The 27,237-nt window shown below is 44.3% G+C and overlaps 2 protein-coding genes across 3 annotated transcripts in view; both read left to right on the forward strand.

Annotated features, from left to right (window-relative positions):
- The window catches only part of LOC117585967, a 51,170-nt gene extending 38,161 nt beyond the window's left edge, over positions 1-13,009 (forward strand). Inside the window, exon 2 of the mRNA XM_034275776.1 lies at positions 12,884-13,009. The gene's annotated coding sequence lies outside the window, so the exon portion shown is untranslated. The remainder of the gene's footprint in view (positions 1-12,883) is intronic.
- Positions 13,010-13,046: 37 nt separating this feature from the next.
- Positions 13,047-26,957, forward strand: LOC117585966 (homeotic protein antennapedia). Of its 2 annotated transcripts, XM_034275774.1 has the most exons (5): positions 13,047-13,168; positions 13,232-14,181; positions 14,330-14,368; positions 14,496-14,715; positions 25,142-26,957. In XM_034275774.1, exons 2-5 carry the CDS (start codon positions 13,516-13,518, stop codon positions 25,390-25,392), a joined length of 1,176 nt encoding a protein of 391 aa, XP_034131665.1. In that variant the 5' UTR covers positions 13,047-13,168; positions 13,232-13,515; the 3' UTR covers positions 25,393-26,957. The 2 variants fall into 2 exon arrangements, with proteins under 2 accessions (XP_034131665.1, XP_034131666.1); XM_034275775.1 differs by lacking the exons at positions 13,047-13,168; positions 14,330-14,368 and having other exon boundaries at positions 13,516-14,181.
- The last annotated feature ends 280 nt before the right edge of the window (positions 26,958-27,237 follow it).

Consider the following 27,237-nt stretch of genomic DNA (forward strand, 5'->3'; position numbering starts at 1 on the left):
GACTGCGGTCTTTGCGGTCTGTAGAAATCTGTGCATGAATATTTCATTCAATTTACACTTTGGTGAGGCCTGGACTGCTGTTTTTTCCTTGCTGCGGCCGCTGATGCTTTTGGCCCGCTCCTGTCGCCCGGGCTGCTCTTTTGGCCAACTAATTAAGTAATTTTTTTCCCTCTTTCACGACTGTTCTTGATGTGTTTTTATTTCTTCGCCTGCTTATTATTTTTATGGTCTTTTAATCAACACGTTCGATTCTCTGGCGATGGTCTGCTATTGACTTTACTCTTAATTAGTTCTGGCCCCCAAAAAGATTTAATTGGAATTCGGAAACGCAGGTTCAATTGAGCGGGAAAACTACATTTAATTAAATTAATTTGTTCACTAATATGTGGCCCTAACTAATCTTAAATTCTGCTTTCTTTTATTTCAGGTAAGGAGTCATTCCAAGGCGCTTTTCATGGTAATTCATGGAATAACTTCCTCCGGCTCAAAATCTAATTAAATGAGTGCACAATTTTCGCCTTTTTCGGGTAAGCGCCAGGAGGGAAAACTTCAATAACTAACTGTGTGTGAGATGTGGGATAAATTTCCAAGGCAAATGAAAAACCACCCCATAGCCACACACACACTCAGACACAATCATACATACATTGTAATGGGGGTATTTTCTGGTCGGGGGATGGTTTTTCGTTGCGCCGCCATGTAACGAAAAATTGAGGAAAAATCAACCCGGTTTTTGGTCGGTCGTGCCTCCTGCGATTACGATGGTCTAATGCCATTTTTGGTGCTTCTGCTCCTGCCACTGCTTTTTTCGAATGGACAGCTGGACATGAGATGGAACAGGAGGCATCGACCTGAAGCTAAAACTGGACTAACCTTATCCTGGTCATGCAGGCTCGAATTCTCATTCTGCACAACATGTGTGCCTCTTTTTGTGGCGGCTGCGTTTTATGCCTCAAATCGTAGCTTGTTGCGTCGTTTCAGAGATGGAAACTCTGGGAACACACACACACACACGTGTTTAAATCCATCTAATATTCGATTTTCCCTTCGACTTGTATGTGTGTGTGTGTGTATTTCCCTAGAGGAAACAGCGGACAGAATGGAAGAGAAATCTGTGCTACTGTTGGCGTATCATTTTCCCCTCTGTTAGCCGTATCTGCGTATCTTTTCCCTCCATTGGGTTGTAGCAGTATCTGTGTGCGGGGGCTGAATTTTGTGTCTAAAAGTAGTTTTGCCTCCACTTCCACTTCCTGGCCAAATGTTAGCACTAAGCGATAGCCAAATTGCAGTTGAAATGTTTTTATCGATTAAACAGAAATACTTCGGTAGTGTTTTTGGATTGCCAGGAAATTGAGGGATACCAATAGGGGAGTGAAGGGGGCGGGGGCCAAAGTAGTTAGTGTTTGTCACGGCAGCAAAAACAGATTTTCTCGAGACAACAACACGGCCAAAGTTCCTCAATGGAAACAAAGTGATTGGCGACACACAGTGGTGCACGAAAATTAGGAAATGTGTATGAAAAATGCTCGAGGAATATTTAAGATCGGTGGGAAAGCATGAGAGAATTTAAAATACTTAGAGATGATTTTGGAATAGTTTTATAAACCCGAAATGTAAACCATAAAAATCTCAAGGCGGTGGAACTTTTATAAATTCCGAATAGAATTGTAGTAAGTATTTTGGTTAGATTTCCTTTGAAATTTTAGATTTTTTATCACTTTTACAATTTTAAATCTATTATTTTGAATTTTAAATTAATCAAATTAATTTTTATTTAATTCTTATTACTTTTGCATACTTTCTAAGAAGCCAAACCCGGCTCTGTCTCCCACTGTTTCATGGCTAAATTTTCATTGGATTGAAGATGTTTTTCCACACTTTCGGAGTGACCATTTAATTACTTAAATTAATTTGTGAGTGCACTTTCATGAATACTCCCTCTGTGCGCACCTTTCGGCTGTTGTTTTTTGCTGCTTTTCGCCCATTTGTAATAATTAGACGACTAAAAGGACTGGGTGGCAGGGCAGGCTTGATGAAATGAGGGAAATTTTTTAATTAGCAGACAGAGCCCTACGCCAACGCAGCTCTGCTCTGCTGTGGTGCGTTGCGCTGCGTTGCGGTGGCGTTGCAACACGTGTAAGAGGCAGGAACAGTCGTACTCGTAATCCCCAATGGACCTCGGTTTTTGGGGTCTCTCTGGTTCCCAAACAAACAGCGAAAACTACTTTGGGACCAAGGTGTCAGCTGCACCAGAGTGAGCCCCACCCTCAAAAAACTCCATTCTACCGCAGCCCGCCTCCTCCTCCCGCCATCACTCTAATGGGCGTGTGTGCTCGTTGCTGGCAGCAGCGGCTTTGGCGACATTTCCCTGGCAGCTCGTCATGTTGCCAACTAATTTCATGAAAAGTTGACACAGAGCCACATGTGGAAATCAGGCTAACAGGAGGTGCGGGAAAGGAGGGGTGGTGGCAGGGAGTGGGAGGTGGTTTCTGGCTGAGTAGGTGGTTGCTTTTTGGCCCTAACAATACCCAATGGAATTGTTTCATTTTCCTTCCCTTTCTTCTTTTTGTTGTGTGACTAAATTAACATTGACATGCCTCGCTGTTGTTTTTGTTGTTGTTGCCTCTGCTGCCTGCCACATGTGCCGCCGCCAGGAGAATGGGAGCTCTGAAATATTCACACATTTTCCATTTCATATTTTGAGTGGTCGCCGCCGCCGCCGTCGCGTTGAAGTTTCGCCACCGCAAATGAAAATGAATTTCCCATTTCCCCAGTTTGTGTGCGGCGCCATATAATTATCATATCATGGAGCTCACAGGACACAGGAGTCACCTCCCGGGGGTCCAATGAGTGGAAGGATTAACGTTGGATGAGCATTACGTTTTGGTTAAGGGAAAAATTACTTTTTTAACTGTTGTTTGTTGAAGTTTTTCCGCACTAACAAAAAGTTCAGAACGTTAAGGATAGTTGGCTTTTAATGTTCGTAGTTCAGTTTTTGGATGATCTAATTTCATTCCTTCGGAAAATAAATAGATCTTGAAACCAGTTAGCTTGAGAGCACTTTTCTTGAAACATTTTTTAGTTTCCTAGAAATTTTCTTGAGTTTTTGCTTGATTTTTCACTCCACACTCTCGCAAGCTTAAACAATTTTTATTTTCACTTTTGTGGGTCACAGCGCAGAGCATTCTCCTTTACGTGAAAATAGAAGAAAATCAATTAAAAACTCGTTTCGCCAATTAAGAAAAAAAGCGAACAAAAATTGTTCACTTTCAAACACACACACACACACACACAAGTATATATGCACTCGTAGTGTGATCCATCTTTTATATAATTTGCTCAACTTTCGTTTGTTTGAAGCAGCATTTTGTCAAATTTCGTGCGAACAAAAAAATCTTCTTGCTTCCTTCTGTATACTCTTCTCCCCTAAGAGAGCTGTTTGATTTTAAGAATAAGTTCGTCAGGGAGAGAGAGAAGTGCTTCCAGAGCTTCGGCTCTTCCGAATTGGTCGCTTCGGCTGCTGCTGCTTCTGCTTCCGTTGATTTCTCAGTCAAGTTCAGTTAGCTTTTGTAGTTGTTGCTCTGTGCCGATGTTCTTTGCTCGCCCTCTCTCCTTGGCTTTGTTGTTGCCATGTGCAGTTCAAGTTGCATTTGCTGCTGCTGCTGTTGTTGTTGTTGCTCCCAAAGGCATTTTACGCTTGTTGGCAGCCGGCGCCGAAGTCAACGTCGACGCGCTAAAGACAGAAACAGAAACTTTGAGAGAGGGAAGGAAGCAGGGAGCGAATAGGAGAGGGAGTGAAGGCAGCGCCAACGAGCCATTGCCAGGCCCAACGATATTCCAAGAGGTGCGCAGGGGGAAAGCGGAAGAGAATGGGTGGAGGAGTAGGAGGAGCAGACAAAAGCCAACGCAACTGAAGCAGTGAGAGGAAGGTAGAGGGATATAGCGAGACAGCCGCTATGCAGCAGAGAAAGAGGGAGAGAGAGACACAGACACAGCAGATGGTGGGAAATAGAGGGGAATGCAGTAGGCGGGGGAATTCTACAAGGGAATGCACCGTAAGAGGCAGATCGACAGGGGAATGCAGTGGCGCACCGTAAATGAGAGTGTGAGGGGCTCCACAGCGGGCGCCTCGGAAGGTGCCACTGTCCCTGGGTACGGGGCGGTGTGGTGTGTTGTGGGGGAAAGCAGCGCTCGGGCGGTCGCGTTTTCCATTTCGTTGAAGTGGAAAATATTTTGTAAATATTTTTGTGTATTTCTCTGCTCGCTTTTTTCCTTTTGCTTTTATTTCTTTGATTCTTCTCTCCGTCTGTCCCTCTGGCAGTTGTTATTTTTGTAAAGCTAAGAGTTTATTTCTTTTCCACAGCCCACATCCCCATCCACCCACATTTGGCCCGCCGCCTCTCCGCTCGGCGGTGGCTTGTTCTGTTTTGTATTTTTACAAATATTTTGTGTAATCTTTAAAGCAGACAATGATGACAGCAGCAGCCCCACGGACGTTGGCGCNTTTTGAAGGAACAGTTTGGCGGCGTGCGCCCCCAGTGCCTGGGGGTCCGGTGGATTTTTTTTCAAGTTGTTTAAAGTTTTTTGGGGGGAAAAGGGGGGGGGGGGGGGGGGGGGGAAGAGACGTTGGTGGGCGTTGGATGGTAATGCCAAAAGTATTTAAGCACGTGCGCAGCACAGTGGAGCAGCCCAGGGCCAGGCTGGCAGCAGAACAGTAAGACGGGGATTACCCCAGGCCCTGGGGCCAACATCATCATTGTCACTGCAAAGCGAGAGAAAGCCCCATAGCCCTTTCAGCAGGTACAGTGGACCCACATTAGAGTGGAAACTTAGCTGGGAACACAAATGTCTCATCAAAGAACCCCTCCCTGGGTACCTACATATTTTACTGTTTCCTAAAAGAAAATTTCCTCTACAGTCTACAGCCTCTGCTTCATGTATCGAGTCCCCACTGTTGCTTCCAGTTGCTGCTTCTCTGGGTATCTCTTTTGCTGAAATGGACTCATATTTCGCGACAGGCTGTTAGTCAGCAATTCAGTTGGTCCCGTCCCAGGGTCTCCCGAAGTCACTGAGCCTGTCATGACATTCGCCACGAAAGAGGAGGGTGGTGGCTCCCTCAACCAGAGAGAGAGAAAGAGAGAGAGAGAGAGATCTCTTAAGCATACTATATTGTACGAATATGTATGAATACATATACAAATATAGATTTTTTTTCAGCCTTTTGTTTTAGCATTTTTGCAATGTTGCCTTTCGGGTGGCTCTCCTCCATTGCGGAGGGTTTTGCTCTCTCTGTGTCGCTGGCTTCTGTTTCTGTTGCGGAAAATAGAACAAAAGTTTTTGTCGCTGTCAGAAAAGTGTCAGGCGGCAAAGTTGAATGCTGTCCCAAGGAAATGGAGGAGCGGGAGTGTGTCGAGGGTAGTTCCAACGATTTGAATAAGTAAATAAAGCCAGGAAAATGGGCAGCACATGGCGGTGGCAGATGAAGATGACATTGCTAATGCGACAGAAGATAATCGAGAGGAGACTACAACTGAGAGATAAAATGATACAGAAATGAAAGACAACTCTTCATCTCTGTTTTGAGGTTAACAGTTTATCGATTTACCAGCAGTAATCAAACTTAACCCAAGATTGATCGATTTTTGTCACATTTATGGCGATAACTTCTTACATAAGACTTTCCATTTCTAATTGTAAATTCCCTTTAGTTAAACGTCTTTTGATGGATAACTTTTATCACACGTCTCTGCCTAAAATCGATAAAACGTTCCTTCGATTGCTGGATAATAAATTAATTAACGCTTGTTTTGGCCTTCAATTAAAGTTGAATCACAATTACGTGTTGACTCCAATGACATTTGGAGCAGGCAATTGATGAAAGGGAAACCCCTATTTCCCGCTCTTCATTCCCTTTGAATCTAGCCCTGATAATCGTGGGCACTAACTGGCAATTAAGCAAATGACAAACGCGTTTGCCAGAGGACCTGAGTGAGCCAAAGTGAGTCCAAAACTCCGAGCACGTAGGCAAGGTTAATTGCTCTATTTCTGGTGCTGTTCCTAAACGGGAGGTAGAGGTCGGTACCAGCAATTGTCTACGTTTTATGGTTAGTACCTGCGTTGCATCATCAGGACGTTGCAGGATATCGCTATGCGTTTTTCTTATGCAACAATTGCCAACAACTTTCACCTCTTTGACCACCCGTTGACATTCAGCTGAACCCAAGAGACGGTCACAGAGGGCAGTCTTGAGACAGGTTCTGGACAGGATTTCACTGGAAAATGAGCTCAAGAGAAACTGAATTTTAGTGGACAACAATTAGCCTCTTGAGCTCCACTTGGCTCCAATCCAAAACTCGCTAATTTCACTTTTAGCCATGTTGGTTTTAACTACCAAAAAACATTATTTATGGCTCTCAAAGCGCAACAAATTTCCCTTCCTTTTGGAAGGTTGTTTGTTTGGGCCATTAAATGAAATTTAATTACCTTCCAGTCTGAATGTTTCTACGCGTCGTTGATTGCCAGCGAAACACACATAAAAACCTTTGCAAATTGTTGACAACATTTCTGCGGCTCCGTTCGGGGGTTTTCTTTTTGCTTTTTTTCTGTTTCTTGCTGCTGGCTGCTGCTGTTGATGGGGTCGCCGTGGAACCTGGTCAGGAAATTATAATTTTCACACGCAACCCAAAGGCACAGCGAAGTCAACGAGGAAGGCAGAGGCCACTTAACAATTCAATTGTGGCACAATATATGGTACGATATACAAGAAAGAGCCTGAGCCTGAGCCTGAGCCTGAGCTGCATTTGCACTTAACAAGAAAGCAAGTGACAAACGTAGATAATGTTGTGGATGTTCTTGCAACAGGAGGATTGCGTGCCACTGGATGGTGCGTGAGAGAAGAGGAGGCTGTCTGTGTCGCTGCATCTGGTTGCAAGTTGCAACAACTGGTCTGCGCATTCAATGCGCATGCGTGGCTTGCGTTTTACGCATTTCGCCTTGTAATGAAGGCATTTTTCCCCATTACAAACATGAACCCCAATGTGTTGGCCATGTTTCATTTTGCCAATCAATTTCCACTAGCAAATGTGTGTGTACATGTGAGTGTGTGTGTGTGTGTGCTCCGTTTTTGCCCCAAAGCAAAGCTCTCCGGCTGCCTGCCAATCAATGGCAACAGATGAAGTCCAACATGGATGGATGTGGCAGCATCTCAGAGTCTCAGAGTACAGCATCGGTAGTGGAGTGGAGTGGAGTGTGGACAGCAGCAGACAGCAGTGGTTCGAGGTCCTGTGGTGTTATCACGGCAGGTTGCCCGATCAACCAACCATCCATCCACCGATCGATGGATCGATGGTTGGGGGCACAAACGATTGATCGATGATTCGATATGATCGACAAAACAATTTATGTATTGTGTGTGCGTGTAGATTGTCAATGTTTGTTGTTCAACTGCTCTTTTTTTGTTGATGTTTGTTTATTTGTGGCATAATAAGTATCCCTGGCTCTGCCTCATTTTAGTTTTTAATTGCAAGAAGCACTCACATCGCCTGAAGATCTTTTCCATCTCAGAGTCGATGTCGTATTCCCCATTGGGGATTGGCCGAGACGGGGAGTCAACCATTGCAAATGTGTCAATTAGATTTATTATCAGGCTCTTGTCATTGTCCATTTCTGTGTGTGTTTACTGTCTGCTGCTGCCACAAGTACTGCCACCCATTCCCAACCCCCCCTGATGTGTCCCTCCTTCTGTTTGTATTCCCATTGGATTGAGTGAGGAGTCAGTCTTTGGACTGCCTTTTGGTCTGTCTGGGGGCAGGCACCTGCCTTCACACTGTGCCTCATGTCCATTAGTAAATGCTAAATTTGCGCCAATTAAATGCATCAGGAAAATTCCTTTTTCAAGGATCATATGCCCAAAAATTCAAATGCAAAAAGTTCGAAGGAATACAAATGAAGTTTGGGTACAACGAAGGGAAGCAAAGGCAAGGCCCCGTGTGCCCTGTGCCCTGTGCCCTGGGCCTGTGCCTGACATTTTTATTATCTGGAGGGAAACAGAGTCCAAGTCCGCGCCCAAAAACCAGCGGACCAGCTGTCTTCTCATTCCTTAAGCCTGCCCCCCTGCCCCTCTGTTCGTTATTGAGGCAAGTGACTAGCCAAGCGTGGCGTGCCCGCGCTGCCGCGTTGACAAGCTCAATTTCCAATCGCAATAAAACGCAGCACTCGAACGCAAGATAAATGTGAGAAAAATGCATGGCCCGTTTACCGCTCGCTCTTCTCATCGTTTCGTCCCTTTGCTGCTCTTCTCTTTGGCTGCCTCTTCGTCGTAGTGGCATCTCTGTCTTGCGTGGGCTTATCCTCACGGCAAAGCTGCAAAGAGAGAACCTGCAGGCCAGTGGCGTGCTACCCAGAGATGAGAATTAATAAAGGGGGAAGAATAACCGAAACAAATCGGTGGCCTTCTCTGCTGTGAAGTATACCCTCTAGAAAATATATTGCCCACGCCTCTGCCAAGGGTTTCTTTTTTTACGTTTTTGTGTTGGCCTCTGTTTTTGGTGCGCTTCTTCAAGTGCCCTGGAAATTTATAGTGGTAATAAAATTTTATTTGCTCTTTTAGTTGATGGCACAATAAACTCTTCTGGCATTTTTCGGGATTCCCCCCTTAAGCACGTGCTTTAGCCACTTCTTCGGCATTTACTTGTTCTTCAGTTTTGTGATTATTGTAATATTCTGCGGAAAGAGACAGATACGAGAGAGAGAAGACTGAGTCAGCAATGCTTTTCAAGCTCATTTGGATAGTGGTTATGCTGAAAATATAGGAAATTAATGGAAATTCTCCGGATCATATGGGTTTACGTATAACATTAGTGATATAAAGGTGATATAACTTTGTGGCTGAAATGCATGTGCTGTGAGCCGTTTGTTGTAGCAATAAATTATAGTAATTTTCTTGTACATATGTAGTATCTTTATTTTCCGAGAATTCTTTCCAATTATATCTTGGGTAATTTGCTGTAGCTTATTTTTAAGCCGTTCCTCTAATTAAATTTCCACATTTCCATTACAAAGTCTGGCATCTGGTGTCTGTGTGTGTGAGTGATTTCCCTTGATTTGGTATTCTGGAACACCTTCCACCTTGTTCAAGGTACGCCTTCTTCCTACTCTCGCAAGCCCCACCCTCCGCCCCACCAGTCTCTTTGAAAAGTTAGTCAAGCCAATTATTATTTAAATAAAATGCAAAACAGCAATTTAAGCTGCCTGCGGCGGTCGGCCGCGGCGAGCAGCCGAGCAGAACGTTTTTCTCCAACTTGGGTTTAATTGAGAGACACGCCGAGAGCAGGAGAAAGAGACGAAACCCAACCCCCACCTCTCTTTCCCACCTGGCGATAAGACGCACTAACTGGGTTTTGGTTTACCGTTGAAGCCAGTCCTCAGCGTCTTCTACTTCTTTGCTGCGGCTGCCTGCCGCCCTTCTTCTGATGATGCCGACCAACAATGGGCATAGGAAATGGAAGACCAGCCTTGGGTGTCGGAGTTCAGATACCCTTGAAAAGCCATTTCTACCAGGAAACTATAGCTTCCCGAGTATCGGTGGACCAGCTCAGTGAGTTTTTCTGCCACAAAAAGTGTTTTTCTTGGCGATATTTTACATGAAAACTAAATGAGAGACCATCGGGAATTGCAATCATCTAATAATAATAGAGCCATGCAACCCTCTTTAAGGGGTATCAAACAAGAAGTAGAACTGACAGTTGACAAGCGACGCCTTCTTCCAACAGCAGCGCAGCAGCGTCGGCTGCGGCCATGCCCATGATGCGGGAAACAGCTAGAGGAAGCAGTGGTAGCTAAAGCGGCGTCGGCGTCAGCGTCAGCGTCGACAATGACAGCGCAACGCAGTCGCAGTCGTAAATCAAAATGGCTGCAGTTGATGGCTGAAGAAAGAAGTCATTCATTTCATTTCACTTCACACACCGCTCTGTGGGCGAGACAGAGTCAGCGCATGCGTGGGAGTAGAACGACGGAATGATGTTTTCATTAACTTTAATTTCACATTAAATGTTTGGTAAGGGAGAGAGCGTTAAGCGGGTAGTAGATTATTATTCTTTCCTACTTTTAGTCCGGTTTGCGTTCTTTTTTTTTTGCAATTCAGCTGTCTGCCGCTGTGTGTGGCTTAAAACTGGTAACGGGACTGACGCCCCATATGCCATGCGCCGTCTGTGTGTGTGTGTGTGTGTGCGTTGGGTGTGTGCGTAAGTGGGCTGGGCTTAAAACTATGGTTGTTGTCCCCGCTAACTGCACGAGCAGTTCCCATGCACAATGGAGCGAAGCAATTGGACAAAAGTATTCCGAAATGTAAACCAATGAATACAATTTGAGGAATTTATATATAATTTTTTTATTTTATTACAATCTAATAAGATTACAAAAATAACATCTATATTTTCATCCATCTAGAGTATTTATAACCCTCTAATTAAGTGAATTAAGGGAATTACAGAAGTCGGACAAAACCAAATTTTAATATTTCCAAGTGTCTAAGTACATAACTCCATTTCAATGGCATGCCATTACCAACAGATTGTGCCCACTGTACACGCTGACAGTTCTCTGATTATCAACTAGATGGCGCAGTGGTGCTATCAAACAGTTGCTGCATACTTTCGGGCTGCCCGTGTTTTGTGTGTGTAGAAATGACAGTTGATTGACATGTATTTGACATTGAGTAGTGTAGTTCCGACAACGGACACAAAGGGCGCCACTGAAGGCGCTCTGTTCAAATGAGCACTCCAGCAAGTGTTGTTGGCTACGTTAATGGTGGGCGATCGGAGAGTGCCATGGCTTGAAGCATAAATAATAGAAAAATCTCTGCCTGAAATCAAAAATCAATACTCTGTCTAGCTTCAATGACCGAAGCACATTTTGCAATTAAAGTGCTGGGTGTGAAATCTTTTATTGCAAATCAATTTTGAGCATTTTCTTCGCTTGAATAAATCACATCAGACAAACATAAATCATATATATATCGTACACCCACCCCACCCCCTGCTGCTGCATGCCACAAAACAACAAAACCAAAGGCAGGAACAACAACAAAAAGCAAACAGCGACAGGAAGAACAGACAAAACACACATCAGACATTATTATCATCTCGCTTGTGCTTGAGTGAGTTTCTTTGCCTACCCCAAAAGCTCCCCTTTGGCACTGCCTCCTCCCTCCTCCACCGGCGACCATGTCTGATTATATGGCATGATTCCGCGTAGGCAGTGGAGAGATCGGGGGCACAGTCCAGCGATTTGCCAGCTTCCGTTTTGGCCCCCTCTCGACACACACAGACAGACACACGCTTCCTTCCGCTGGCTGCCATTGTCCTTTCGCGCCATGGCCTCCTCCTGCGCCTCCTGCTCCTTTTGCTTCTGTTTCAGGTCCTCCTCCATTTCCTGCCACTGCTCATCCCCCTGGCAACTTCAATCGCCATCATTGGGAAATGTGTAATTGAAAGGGAAGCTTTTGGCTTTGGCAGCGTCGGAGAGCGGCAAAGAAAATTATTTCGTTAACAAAGGGAAATGCCAAAGGCAGAGAGGACACCAGAGAAAGGGAAACGCACACAATGCAAATGGTGAACGGAAAAAGGCAAAAGAAGGGAGGGGATATGGAATATAGAATAATGCAAGAACGAAATATTTTAGAGTTTTCTTGCCTTCTTTTTATTTGCACTTCCTTCGTGTTGTTGCTGCTGTCGCTTCTCCCCCCGTTGTCGGGTGAAAGTTGGGGAAAGTTTCATTTCCGACAACAAGTTACCGTTAGTTAGTTTGGTTTTTCGGCAGGGTTGTCACCATCATCCAGAGACAGAGCACAGAGAGGACAGTGACCAGAGACATGCATTGCATATGCATGACTTGGCATGTAACGTGTGTCCCTTTCTCTTTCTCTGTCTCTTTCTCTGTCTCTGCAATGTTTGCATGACTCTGCTCTGCCTTTGCTCTGCGTGTGTGTGGGAGGGGTTTTTATGTTTGATTTATGAGGTCAGAGGCTCGTGATAATGAGCCCGGAAATTAAATCACTTTGACCGGAAGGATGTCAGGTCAAAAGGGGATAACACAATTGATTTCATATTCATAAATTCAATGAATGTTGTCAGCTTGTCAAGCCCAAGAGTGGGAGTTACATAACAGGGCGATGATGGTTGGGAAGGGGGCTGGCAGGCTTTCTCACTGTTTGAGGATTACCAAAGTTCAGCATTGGATGGGGAATTGCAGAAATGTCAGCTTAAGTTTGGTTTGTGTGTGATTTGAGGGCAATACAAATGAACAGGGGTGAACAGAGTTGCCAGAGGAGTTTCATCAAATTGGAAGTGTGTTTCATTAGTGTGGCAACTCTGAAATTTTAGTTGAAACTTGCCCAAGTCTGCTATTAATCGAAATGTGTGCCACTCCACTGTCAGAACAGAATTCAAAGAGAGTATTAATGTAGTGTGGCAACCCTGTGAATGATAAACATGAGAGTGGCAACTCTACCAACAGAAATTTGTTCTTTCGACATAGATAGATATATTTTGCGATAATCAGCACAAACACAAACTAGTCGGAAACTTTAAAGCAGAATTTGAGGCACACACACCCGCTCCATTATGGCCCCATTATGGTCCCTTTTGAACTGAAAGGGGGACATGTGGGGCTTCGGTGACATATTTTTGAGAACATTGTCGAAGCATGCAATAAACAATTTGTCAGCGAAAGAGAAGCGCGGAAGCAGCGCACATGTTTGGGGAACATATGTAAGCAGAGCGCGAAGAGAAGCCTCTTCGATCTTCATTTTAAGCCAAAGCTTTGAACAGAGCACAACACGAATACGAACTATAACGAAAACTCAATTTTGTTCTCTTTTTTCCAGAGTTTCAAAATCAAAATTGAGGAATACCAATTAGAGGATAAGGCTACTTAAGGATCAACAAACAAACAAACAAACAAAAAACACCAAATCAATAGACGGTTATTTTGGCCAAGACAGCAACAAACAGAGGAACAGAGAGCGGAAAAACAAATCGCGGGAAATCATTTTATACCTCACACCACTACACACGTAACGTCACGTCACGTCACGTAACGTAACGAAACGATTAAGAGAGACGCAACTGTACATTGTACTTAAGTGTTCAAAAAGGGAAGAGTTATTTAGGTGAGTAATCGAACCGGCGATAATTATCGATAAATGCTAAATCATGCTTTCGCTTCATTTCAGTTTACTTTGTATATAAGGAAAAGTAGCTAAAAGCACAAGGAAGTAACAGTAAAGAGAGAGAGAGAGAGAGATCGAGAAGAGGAGAAGGATTAGTCACTAGCCACTAAGCAGGAGTAGCGATAGGAAGCGATAAAACAACCGATCACCGATAACCGATCATCCGAACGTTCGCACGTTCGCAGTCACGTTTCACCACGGAAGCAGCAGAAATAGCAGCAGCAGCAGCAGAAGCAGAAGCAGCCGCAGTTGCCGCCGCCAACGCCAACGCCACCGCCGCCTCCACAATGACGATGAGTACAAATAACTGTGAAAGCATGACGTCGTACTTCACCAACTCGTACATGGGCGCCGACATGCACCATGGGCACTATCCGGGCAACGGCGTCACCGATCTCGATGCCCAGCAGATGCATCACTACAGCCAGAATCCAAATCACCAGGGCAACATGCCCTACCCGCGCTTCCCGCCCTACGACCGCATGCCCTACTACAACGGCCAGGGCATGGACCAGCAGCAGCAGCAGCACCAGGGCTACTCCCGCCCCGACAGTCCCTCCAGTCAGGTGGGTGGCGTGATGCCGCAGGCACAGACCAACGGCCTGCCCACCGGCGGGCAGCTGGTGGCCCAGCAGCAGCAGCAGCAGCAGCCCCAACAGCAGTCACAGACCCCACAGCAGCAGCAGGCGCAACAACCGCAGCAGCAGCAGCAGCAGCAGCTACAGCAACTGCCACAAGTGACGCAACAGGTGACACATCCCCAACAGCAGCAGCAGCAGCAACAGCAGCAACAGCCTGTCGTCTATGCCAGCTGCAAGCTGCAGGCGGCCGTGGGCGTGGGTCTGGGCATGGTTCCCGAGGGTGGCTCTCCCCCACTGGTGGATCAGATGACGGGGCATCATATGAATGCACAAATGTCGCTGCCACATCACATGGGACATCCGCAGGCGCAGGTGAGATTGAAGCTATCTTAAGGGTAGATTGGGGGTAGTTGGGGTTCGATTTTAGGGGTTCTAATTGCTTTGAAATCCGCTGCTTATAACCCAATACTCAATGCTTTTCCCATCTTTCTCATGCTGCTTTCTATCAACCAAATAACAGTTGGGGTACACGGACGTTGGAGTTCCCGATGTTACAGAGGTAAGACGCCCGTCATCCCGCCATCTCTCATTACCCATCCCCTCTCCCAATATGGTGGCTGGTTAAATGCACCCTCTAACTGTAGGCAATGAAATATTTACATTCTCTTTTCGGATCGTTCATTTAGGTCCATCAAAACCACCACAACATGGGAATGTACGGACAACAGCAGACGGGTGTGCCACCTGTGGGGGCACCACCACAGGCAATGATGCACCAGGGCCAGGGGCCGCCGCAGATGCACCAGGGCCATTTACCGGGCCAACATACGCCGCCATCCCAAAACCCGAATTCGCAATCCTCGGGGATGCCGTCACCACTGTATCCCTGGATGCGAAGTCAGTTTGGTAAGTGTCAAGGAAAGTGATCGATAATTCCACGAAACGTATTAAGTGGAATTTTTCTTCTTCTTATAGTAGTGGGTTGAATGTAGTTTAGTCATCCCCCGTTGTACTAGATTTTAGTAGCTCCAATTAGTAGTAGTCGTGCGTACAACAACAAGAGCAAAGGGATTCAATTCGATTTTATACTAATTAATATCAGTTTTCAGCCCAGAAGCTTAACAGCGAGCACTGCTTGAGGGAACTGCTTGTGCTGCTCGATTGTTGCTCCAAGACGGCAAGCAGTGCGCAACGGAAATGTTAAACTGCCTGTACTGCTTGTCTGCTGAGCAATATCAGGAAGCAGTTGACGCGGCAAATTTGAATTTCTGCGAATGGAGAACTCTTGAAATGCCTCCTCCATGAAAATGTGGAAAAAATCTTTAAAATTATTTTCAACTATAATTTATATTCTAATAATCTTCAAAATTAACATAAGCCTCTAAAACAGATAGTTCAATGCAAATTTCCGTCTACTTGTATTAGAAACCAAATCTCAACCCTCTTTCGCCGCCTTGCGTGTCCTCTCTGTGTTGTGTGTCTGCTTGTGTATTCACGTTGCGACGACCTTGACACGTCCGGGTGATTTCACTTTATTGCCTTGGCCAATTGCTCGGCATTAGGCGTAATCCATCTGCAGAGAGGAGACGAGCCGCGTCGCCTGCTGGCACTTCGATACCTGACATTCGCCTCAATTTGTGCAAATTTCCCAAATCCCAAAATCGATGAATGTGAAAAGAGGTTTTTGCGGAAGAGGTGCATGCACACACAGGACAGGACCGGGGTTCATGCGATCCGAACACAGAAGGCGGTCCCGTCGCCTAATGCAAATTGACAATAGAAAGCGAAAGAAAAAGGTTTGTGCCAAAAGATGCCAGAGATCCGTAGCTAATCCCCGAAAATAGAGCAGACGGGAGGAAGGAGGAAGTAGGAGGAGGAAACCATGTGGTTCGGTTTTAGTTTTAGTTTCAGTTTCAAAGGATGCGAAGCGTTGCATAAGTGGGGGATTTCTTGGTAGCAGCAGAGTCCTTTCTAAGTATAGAATACCATTTTCACTTTCCCTGGGTGAAAGTGAACAGCAGTCCTCGCGCTGTCTCTCAAGTGTTTGGTCCTTTCCTTCGCTCTATCCTTATCCCCGGGGACTGGACCCTGGCCGCGTGTCATTACTGGAATCTGGTGGAGCTTTTGCGGCCTGCTGCTGCTCCTTGGTGTGTGTTTCGATGCTGTTGTTGTGGTTCTTTCGTTGCGTTGTTGTTGTTGTGTTTTTTTTTTTGCGCCAAAGCCAGATTGAGATGTAAAGCAGAATTGATGAGCGCCATTAGTTACACGTTATGTGCAATGGATGCCATCAATTTATTAATCTCCAGAACACGCCGAGGCTCCATCCAGAGAGCTCCAGCTTCGGCTTCGGCTTCGGCTGCCCCATTCATAGCACCGCCATCTCAGTGGTCGCAGTCGCAATCGCAGCACCCGACCTGGCCACTCCGTCCACGCTTCTTAATCCCCCCGCTCCTGCTGCAGCCTCCCTGCTCCTTGCAACACCACTCCTCCTTTTGTGGCGGCAGCCAGAGAATAAATAAAAAGAACGCGCCTAAAAAAAAAAACCACAGCCACGGTGACATGAAGTTTTTCCTCTCCGTTTCTTTTGCTTATTTTCTTTATTAAAAATGAAGCAGCAGCCGGAGGAGGCATGGCTTGAGGGGAATAACTAAAGCCTGGAGTTGCAGCTTGGAGTCCGACTCTCAAGCTGTTTTTTTTTTTGGGCCCTGGTCGCGGCGGCGTCTCCCGCGGCGGCGGCAGCGGCTGGGGCATTCTCACTGTGCCACAACATGATCCCCGAAGCTTAAGTTACGATGATTAAATGCATACGAGTTTATTTCTGCTTAGGTTTCTTTTTGCTCGACAGTGTCCCTGGCCTCTGCAGCTCAGTGTCCCTGCATTTTGCATAGCCCATAAATAGAGGAGACAGTGGGGCAAATAATTCAAGAGCTGGGAAGTGATTCGAAATTGTGGAAAATTAAGGAATGCGATTGCAGGGATTTGCAGGAATTTCTGAAATTTTCAGTCATGAATAAATATCAGATCCTTGGAAGATCCTTTATCAGAATAGACCAGCCCCAAGTTGTAGTTAGTTTTTGCTGATTTAGGGACTAATTAGTGGCACACTTAAATTCCTATACATTCAACCTATATTTCTATATATTCAATTGCCACATATTCTTGATTACTGACTACGTATTTATCTGTGCCAAAAACTTGTAAATACATAACCCTCTTCCCCATTATTTTGTGGGATCCATAAGTTATTTATCAAACAAATCTTGGCATGTTCTTGGTTCCCACTGTACCCACACACCGATTGTAACCACTTAACGCCTGGACATATTTCAGACGTTGCATTAGGTTGCAACAAACATAAAAACAGAAAAAAGCAGCATAAAGGTTCCGATCGTGACGGGGCAAGGCGAAGCAGAGGCGAACCCAAAGAAAAGAGAACCCCACAGACAATGTCCACAATGGAAAGCAAAAAAAAAAAAGACAGAGAGAAGGAAAAACGAAACTCGGTTTCAATTAAGTTGTTACTCAGGGCCCGGAGTCCACGGTGCCGGGTGCCACAATGGAGTGCCACCTCTCTGACCATGCCCCCCCCCCCGACACTCTCCTCAGGATGTTGCGTTTGCGTTAATGTTGTTTTGATACTTACCAAGTTTCAAACCGATTCCCGCTCTTGCTTTTTGTCCCTCTTCTATTTGATAATTTGCTGAAGGAAAACTTGCTGCAGTCTGCTTGCCCCCCCCTCTACCACGTAATCCTGTGTTCTGGCCCCATGGATGATGCCTGGCAGCTGCCTGCCGACCGCCGACTGCCGTCGACTCTTTTTGTGGCCCAAACGTTTTTGGGGGTCATAAATTTAAGCGACAGTCAGCAAATATTTGCAACAAGTGTTTCTCCATTTTCAGGGAAAGAGTTTTATTTGTTGCGCCTTTTGGTTGCTGAATTTATGATTCAAATTGAAACATTTATTCATTGTTATTCACAGTTATTCATTGGTAAATCTCTCTCTCTCTCTCTCTCTCTCTCTCTCTGTCTTCTCAAATGTATTTACCAAAATACAAAATAGAAATGCCACTTTCGTAGAGGAAAGAAAAGAAACACAGAGAAAAAGGGCAGACTTTTCCGCCAAGAACTTTTCAATTCCTTTCGAGTATGAAAAGTGCACTTCATTGTGCGCATTATAAGCGACAGTTGCCCCCGCCTAAAGTGAAGGGTGTAGGGGGGCAGGGAAGGACCTTCAACCTGTCAGTGGGGCTAAGACAATGAAAAGAACTTCCTTCGTAGCCAAAAAGTTGCACGTTCGCTAGCTACCGCTGCTGATGCTGATGCTGCCGCTGGATGGCTGTAGAAAAGTTTTCTCGCCCTGGCTTTTGGGTAAAACGTTGATCCCGGCCCATCAACCGTTTGGCAGTTGCCAGCAGCAGCAGCAGCAGCAGAATTAAAGAGGAGCAAAAGAGAGAGAGAGAGAGAGAGAGAGAGAGACAGGAAGACAGCGAGAGTGTGGGAGCAAAAAAAAAACTTCTGGACTTTGTTGTCTGTTGGCGCTGCACTTAATGTCCTGAAGAGTTTTGCTTAACTTGAGGATTTGCGCGCAAACTACTTTTCGATGGCAGCAAAGAGAGAGAGAGAGTAAAGACAGCTATAAGAGCGGGGAAGAGAGGAGACAGGGGACAGGTTTAGAGAAAAGGAAAGAGACAGCTTTGAGTGAGGGGTGGAGAGGTGGACAACTACTTAGGCAGACGATTGCCATGGCTTAGGATGTGTCCACGCTGGGGCTTCAGCTTCAGCCCACGAAGCCGCCTTCCTTTTCAGCTTTCCAAAAGTGAAATTGTGTTAACGCATTTTCCTCGGTATACATATATTTTTCTGGGGGGCCAATTTAAGCAGTCGGATCAAAAGATAATTTGCCAAATGCGTGAAGATTTTTTCCAAAAATAAGTGAGGAAAAAACTTCTAGAATAAAACCGTCATTCCTCAGTCCGGCCCCCCCCCCATCGTCTGACAGTTTCTGTCAAAAAATTTGAGCAACGTGAAGACCGAGAAAAAATGACACAGGAACTTTGGGGATTTCCCGCTCCAGCTCCGCACACACAAGCAGCAAGAGAGAGGGAGGCGAAAAAAGTTTAATAAAGCGCTGCAAATGCGAAGAGGAAATTTCGGTTTTATTTCGCTTTTCCTCTGCTTTGTGGCCAGCAGCTGAGAAGCGTGAAATAATGGCAACAGCTCGCCAAAGGTCCTTTGAGGGGTGCCTCCTTTGGGGCCGGGTCAGTTTTGTCCGGGGGATGTTGCTTGTGGCTCAATCGCAGCGCTCTCTGTATTTTTCGGTTTCCATTCCATTTTTTTCGCATCTTCTGTTTCTGTTTCTGGGTTTCTCTTTCTGTATTTGTATTTTGGGATTTGGCCAACCTTTTTGACAAATTACGAATATTATTCATGCAGCAATGAAGTGAGGAAGCTCCCTTTGCTTGCCCTACCTCCTGGGCAGTCAGCCTCCCCCTCTTTTTGTTGTTTTTTCTCGCTCTGTCTCTTGTGGTCCAAGCATCATCTTGAGCCTTGGCTTGCCGCAATGGAATTAAAACGGTTTTCTGTTTCCAGTTCCTGAAATGAACAGAAAACTTAATATCTCTGACAGTTGTGAGGGGGAGAACATCTGATAAAATCCTTCATCAAGTTTAACTTTTCTCAACAAGTATTTATTAACTATTAGTTTTCAATATTCTGTGAGTTATCTGCAAGACCACAAGTGTTTTCCATAATATCCTTTCATTATATTTGTCATTACCCTTGCCACCCAGCGGATGATTCCCCAACATCATCCTGAAACCTGTCCTTCTCCCTCCCCCGTCGTCGTCATCAATGTCGGGCCACATGTTTCAATGGCTGCCACGCACGCCGCCGCCTACCACTACCATGATGGAATCGATGCTAGAGCGGGGGAGAGAGATAGAGAGAGAGATTTAGTGTATGTGAGGGAGAGAGAGCGCGAGAGAGATAGAGTAGAGCTCGCGAGGGAAAGAAATTTCGGGTTTCGCTTAGGGATATGATAGGAGCTGCCGCTTGAGTGAAGGCCTGCTGCTACCCTGCCTTCTGCCGCCTGCTGCTCTCTACCAAAGTCTCGGGCATAGCATGTTTTAGTCAGCTGTCAAATATTTTGACATGGGTAGCAGCCATGGATGTGGCATCCAAAATGGGGGAATGGAACATAGAGAATGCGGGAGAAGACAACGAAACGAACAATCCAATGACTACGCATAGTTATTCTCCTTCGTTCTGTCTTTCTGGGTTTGCTTTTGTTTAAGCGATAACTAAATAAAGTCCCCTTAAGAGTCCCCTTTACTCTGCCATCCACATGTCCATTGGGTTTGCCCCGCGTCCTAATGAATGCATTCATAAGCCCCAAAAACCGACTGCTCTGCGATCCTTTCTTTTGGTTTATTTTTTATTTTTTGGTGTCAACTTTTGTCGATTTTTAACCCTCTTAAGTGCTTAACAAGTCCCAAATTAAAATTGTACCCAGAGTCTCCTGAGATTATGATGGAGAAAAAAGGAAAATTAAAAAAAAAAAAGAACTGGTAACAAATGATCCACTGGTCAATGGCAATATTTAATTGTGGCTCTAACTCTTACCTCTATGCTAAATTCGTTGACTTAATTAAAAATAAAACCCAAAAAGAGAGAAATTGTTCGGGACATCAAACCTCGGAAGGATTTTTTGGGATATTTATTCCGGTTGTCTCTGTCTTTTTTTGTTTCGTTATTTCCCCAAAGGTCAAAAGGGACCACAGAAAAGTTTTGCGACGGGAAAAATACGTCAAATATGCAAAACAATCAAACAAAAAAACAAAAAACAAAAAAGGAATAGGGGGAGAGAAGTTTTCTGTTGGCCAGAAAAAAGCTCACCCACTTCCAGACCTTACCATCCTCTTCACTCCCCTCCTGCATCAGCCGCTAGTCATCGAATGAGTTTGCATTTTAACACCACGCGAAGCTTTAGAACAACGAGTGACATCAACGTCCACTGCCACAGCCACTGCCGCCGCACCTCACCCTGCCCTCTCTCTGTCTCTTACTGTCATGCCACACACGAACACTCTTCAGTGGGGTGAAAAATTTATCAACTTACGATCATAAATAATAATCATTTTCCAGCGGCGGCTCGCGTTTGTCTGTAATTTCCGCAATTAAAAAAACATTTACTCGCATTTGATGTGAGCTTTTTTTGTGCTTGGTGCTTGCTTGCTCGTTGGCTTTTCGTTTTGTTTACAGCTAAATGCATTTTTGCATCCATGACATGCAGCTTTTTGGCAAAGCGAGAAACGAACGGTGGATGGCTGGGTCATGAGCGGAGGGGAGGGGACCACCCAGGTGCAGCGGGAAGAGCAGCCGCTTGAGGCGTGGCTGGGGGAAGCCTTAACCTCGCTGATAAATGTGCAATTAAAAGTTACCTAGAAATAACTTCAAGAATACCTCATTGTATTAAGCACTTGCATGACAAGGAATAGCAGTTGTTGTACTACGAGCGAAGGAGGAGAGAGACAGCAAGCCGCAAGCGGCGCAAGTGCAGTAAGAGAAGAGCCCAAAGAGAGAGAGAGCGACAGCGTGCAGGCAAAAATCATCAAAGGTATCGGATTCGTTTTGCAAATAAGGCAAAAGAAGAGAGGGTGAGCGAGCAAAAGTAAGTACTGGCTAAACGAGTTACTTGCTTCGTTGCAGTGCAAAACAACTGAGATAATCCTATAGCTCTCAACCTTTAAGATCATTTCCAGGTCTATAAAGCATTACGCAAATATTTGTATTCCTTTTTTGAGTACTCTTTTACATACATAGGTAAATATGTATATGTGTATGCAAATGAGATAGCTGCAGCCTCGTTTAGCCAGTACTTAAGCACAAAAATGCAATGCTTATTGCGTTCAGAGAATTGTCGAAGCTTATTCTCGTGCTTACTCCAAATTCTATTAATAGATTCTACGCCTCTCCTCAAGGGGCTTCATTTTATTACGGAATTAAACCTTTTTCAGGTACGTTCCCGTCCATTGTTTTAGTTCTGGTTGGATGCGAAAAAAGCGGCAAACTCAGCCGCAGCCAATATAATAATTTATGGCAAGCATTATAAAATAGAATTTTTTCTCGGCTATTAAATAATAATAATGCTTTTGTAATTCTTTTTCCCCTGCTTCAACGAATTTCATAAAATGTTGTTGGCAATTATTTTAATGATTTCCTTTAAACGTTAACCGACACACACACAAACTCTAGCACTCTAATGTAATTGTGTGTGCGCGAGAGAGAGAGAGAGAGAGCACCTATGGAGTGAGTGAGTTCGAGAGGGATGGAAGAAATGGAATAAAATCCATTATGGAGCCCCAAGAGCAGAGTGTAATAAACGAGTAAAATGGTTAAAATGGTGGCCTAATCGCAATTTAATTACAATACGGCTTTCATATCAAAAAGCATTAATGCCCCCCCTTCCCAACCGCCACTCAACCATAGGACTAGGAGAAGGAGGCGTGGCACGGGGTAGGCTGCCAAGGGGTACCACCGGTACACTCCACATGTATCGCCACTATTTTTTCATATTAATTGTTTCACCTTTATTATATTTCTGTTGCTGATACTCCACAGCCCCCTCTTGGCTCCTCACGCCAAAGCGCCAGCGCCATTAATGCGTTTATAATAATTTCTCAGCGCTCAATCCCCGAAGCTTCTGTGCCCGGCTCGCGATCAAGAGCGAACTCGCCTCAATGTATCTAAGGAAAACAATCATTTCTTCATTGTGTTCTCTTCTGCCTCCTCCTTCTACTGTTCTTTCTTCTCCTCTTCCTCTTGGGTTTCTGAGTGATGGCTGCATGAAATGTGCAAAGGCATCATTAAAAACAAATTTCAGAGAGCGCCCGCTCATAAATTGCCAAAGAACGCCTTCCCCCACACCCCATAGTCTGCAGATAGATCCAGACTTCTGAGACATGTTTGTAGGTGTTTTCATCAATTAAAATAATCATTTATTTGCAATGCATGCCATGCCCGTCCTTTGCAACCATCCGCATCAGCATGGTGGAGGCAGGGTGCAGCGAGGGGGTGCACCGCTAATTATCTGCGAAAGCTTCTTCTGTTACGTGAAAGGGGAAGGGCAAAATAGGTGTGGAGATGTAAATGGAAATGGGCTTGGGTAGTGGTGCATAGCATGAAGAACAAATTTATTTCATAGGAAAAGTGCGAGGAAAAGCTCCATCAAGATCTTTCCATGTGTACCATAGGTTCCTCTTTAGTATCTCGTCGTAGTAACACATGGAAAAACCCTCCCTCGTTTTTAGTCATCATCTGGGTGAAAGTCCAGCACATTTATTCCACTCTTAATCCGCTCCTAATACGCTTTGGAGTTCCCCCCGTGGATTCTACGCCAACTGCAATGTGGTTCGGATGAAGGGGTGTGGCGGGGGATGACCACGCACGCTTTTTGCCGCAAATCTTTCAAGATTTTTTTTCTGTAGCTTTTTGCCGCTGCCACAGCCGCGACTCGTCTAACTGATGATGATTAAATGCGAACGCCTCGGGTTATAGACATGGCATCAGTCGTGTCATTTAAAAGAAGGTAGCAGCGCGCTCTGACCACCGCTGTGTCGGTCCACAGGCTCCCGCTCGGCCGCCACCACCCCCCCCGGGTTCTATGCGATTTGGATTCGCGCGCCTTAATGGATGCCGCACAAAAAACAGAGGGAGGGGACGGTGTGGGGCAAAAAAAATAAAAAAAATATATATATATAAAAGAGCTTATGATGTAATGACCTCGAGCCAGAGATGGACATTCGTAAGAAGAAGAAAAAACATTGGTCGAGCGAGTTGAGCAAGACAAATGCTGAAGATGTTATTAAAAAATAGTTAAGGCATTGTCCCCGGCCCCATGCTCCCCTCCCAGGCGGAATGGTTAGGCGGGGAACGGGGGAGGCAACAGGCAGTCCAAAAAGTCTATCCACTGATTGCCGCTTGGCGTGGCAACGTCTTTTGGGTTGACCGCAATGCCAATGCTGCTGTGGCCGCCTTTCAATTTCCGGTCGAACATTTTCAGGAAAAACCTACACTCCACCCCGAACAAAAAAAAAAATGGCTTCACACGCTACCAAACCATTTCAAAGAGTGGGGGAAGGGGAGCAGTGGGAGGGGTTGTCCAGACTATGGCAATGGCCATTGACAATTATAATATTTGCTGCGTATATATTTGACATATTTTTCCCTTCCCACCACTACACATTTTCATGATTTTTCCCTGCTCCCTGCAGTAGCTCTTTTTTGTCATTACCAAAATTATAATTATAGTAAGTGTCATTAGGCGCCGAACTCATTTGGTTGGTTGCTTTCCAAGTGGTTTTCGTGGGGGCCACAGATCGGGGGCAACTCCCATAATTATGCCGAATTATTTTACAGTTGTGCCCTGGCTACCGTACACAGAGAGAGAGAGAGAGAGTGAGGTGGGCGAAGTGGATTGAGGGCTGCAGGGAAGTTCGAAGGTGAAACTGCACTTGACTGAATCACTGCCATGATATCTCCTCTCTGGTTTACCGACAGCGATACCCGACAGACGGCGGGACAGACAGACAGACAGGCGGAGGGGAGACCGCATCGGGGCATAATTAGTTACCTTGTCCGCTCGCCGCTTGATGTCCATGAAATCTCCACCAGGGTTTAATCCAACAGAGAAACAGGAATTGAAACAGAACGAAAGATGGATGCCCTAACAAGGAATAAAGGCAGAAAGGGGAATAATTTTAAGGGCAGAGAGTTTTAATGAGAGTTTGTCGTAACTCCAAGAAATTCAAGTTTCACTACTGCAAGATTCAGAGTAACACCTTCCAAGTCACCTTCTCGGTCAAGTTCTGAGATCTTTCCCAAATTCCCACTACCCGAAGGAAGTGTAAAACCTAAAGAATTAAATCCAGAGTTCCTATCGGGATGGCCGCCGCGACGCAGGGCAGCCCCTCATCTCTCGGGCCTCTTTGGTTCGTTTTTTTGACAAGTACAAATATCCGAATTCGGTAAGGTTGTCTTTTAATCAGCCTTCGCCTGGGCCCGAGCGCTGAGCGCCTTGCTTCATGTGGTTTCGGATTCCGTTCCCCCTCGTTCTGGGGCACAGAAAAGAACAAAAAGATACAGCAACAAAAAATGTGTATATTATGTATGTGTATATATCCCTGCTCTTGTTGTTGTACGCGTACTCGTATGCATTGTAGTTGGATTGTGGATCTGTAGAAATATAGTAGATGTTGTTAATTTGGTGGCCAGTGAAGCGTTGCATTGATTTTAATTGTGAATATTTTTCCATTTTCTTTGTTGGAACCAACAGAACGCAAACGTGGCAGGCAGACGTACACACGCTACCAGACCTTGGAGCTGGAGAAGGAGTTTCATTTCAATCGGTACTTGACGCGTCGGCGAAGGATCGAGATCGCGCACGCTCTCTGCCTGACGGAGCGCCAGATTAAGATCTGGTTCCAGAATCGCCGCATGAAGTGGAAGAAGGAGAACAAGACGAAGGGCGAACCGGGATCGGGAGGCGAGGGCGATGAGATCACGCCACCCAATAGTCCGCAGTAGACAGAGCGAGAGCGAAAGATCGGAGACACACACACTATTAAATGAATTTCTATCCTAAATACAATTTATGTTTTTTTTTGGAGAGCGTAACAACAGAATTTACTTCGATCCCAGAGGACTATCTATCTACTACCCCATGTATCCAATCTATAAAATCCAATCCGTTGAAACTAAACCTAAAAGAAAATGGAAAAAAGAATAGAAGAGAAAACTATACCTACAACTTAGTTAATTGTTATTATTTTCTACTTATTATTTAATTTTACACGAATTGCAAATGGAGAAAGGATAGCCGTAAAGATAGAGATAGAAGATAAAGAGTAAAGATAAAAGATACAAGTAAAGCGTAAAACTCAAACAAAACCAACTCATGTGACCTCAGATCTAAATAAGCTATATTTAAATATAATGCATATACCTATGGATACTATACATGATACCAACTAAAGCTAAAGGCAAGGAGTTACATATATGAAAATAAATCTATATATGAAGCATATATACGTACTACTATATACACGATAACACTAGTTCTATGCGTCATAAGTAACTGTACGATTAACTTATATATACACCCCCATAAACCCAACCCAAGAACCCCTTTAAAACCCTAAAACTAAATCAATGTTTGTAGCAATCTTAGCGCAAAATAAATATTACAAAAGAAAAGGAAAACGTATAAAAATAACACCAAAATGGCGTCAAAATCCATTTTCCCCACAATAAATTAGATGACAGAAAAACTATAATACAGATCTTTTGCCCCTAAGTGAGGAGGGTCTGCAAAGGTAGACAAAGAAATACCAAAACCAATGGAAAGACGTTGCTTAAAGTAAACAAAAACGTTTTACATATACAATAAAAACTATTATAAAAATAAAAACAAAAACAAAAAAACATAAAAAAAACAAACAAAATTTGTACACAATATTTTCGGCAACTTTTGAACCTTTGGAAGTCTCTCCCAATGGATATTTTAGAGACCTTTTAATTTCGTTTTTATGTATGTTTTCTTTTTAATTTCTTGTGCAATTTTTTAGTTCTTGCAAAAAATAAAACTCGAGTTAGGTCGTAAAGGATATAAAGTATACCGAAATGCATAAAAACAAAACAAAACGCGAAGAATATTGGCAAACATGAAAATGAAATTGATATTGTTAACAGAAACGAAGACAACACAAAGCAAAGAGTATGTATAAATTAATAAAAAAAAAACCCCCATGTAAAGTAGACCAATATTAGAGGATGATAACGAGAGGGAGAGTCCCATTTGAATGCAGAACGATTTCTATATAGATATACGCCTAACAAACCACACTATATGAATGTATGTACGTAACTCAAACTCAATTTCCACAGCTGTGGAAATCCATATACCAAAGCAAAATGAAAGGAAAATGAATGGATAGCAAGGGAAAAATATAAAGCATCATATGTTTATATGTAGATATATATAATTAAACACAAAACACACCTAAGCAAAAAGCATGTAACTTTGTAGAGAAAGAGTTTCGTTTTGTAAATCCCAAAAGAAAAAAAAAAAACAATAACAAAAAAAGCCCAGAGCCCAGTCAAAACAGTGGAGGTACCATATGGAGCCATGCGAGGCGGGAATTCCACACAATCCAGATACGTAACTTTCGGCCTCATTCTGTAAGAAACTAAACTAAGTTTCAATTCAAAAATAAAAGAAAAGATAATTGGAAAATAGAATGTAGAAATTCACAAGAAACAAAATTCGAATGCGTTGATTTAAAAATATATATACTCAAACATTTATGCGAAATTGAAAGGGAAATGAAATGAAATGTGGAAGCTAAATAATTTGTTGTAAATAAAAATTAA

This window comes from Drosophila guanche, unplaced genomic scaffold (genome assembly GCF_900245975.1).
Source record: "Drosophila guanche unplaced genomic scaffold, DGUA_6, whole genome shotgun sequence".
In the NCBI taxonomy this organism is placed as follows: Eukaryota; Metazoa; Arthropoda; class Insecta; order Diptera; family Drosophilidae; genus Drosophila; species Drosophila guanche.

What these genes read in the sequence shown, in the direction of transcription:
- LOC117585966 (XM_034275774.1), top strand. Translation starts at nt 13,516, where the DNA reads ATGACGATGAGTACAAATAACTGTGAAAGCATGACGTCGTACTTCACC. An exon ending in TGGGACATCCGCAGGCGCAG is followed by an intron (nt 14,182 to 14,329) that starts GTGAGATTGAAG and finishes ACCAAATAACAG; the next exon opens with TTGGGGTACACGGACGTTGG. An exon ending in CTGGATGCGAAGTCAGTTTG is followed by an intron (nt 14,716 to 25,141) that starts GTAAGTGTCAAG and finishes TGGAACCAACAG; the next exon opens with AACGCAAACGTGGCAGGCAG.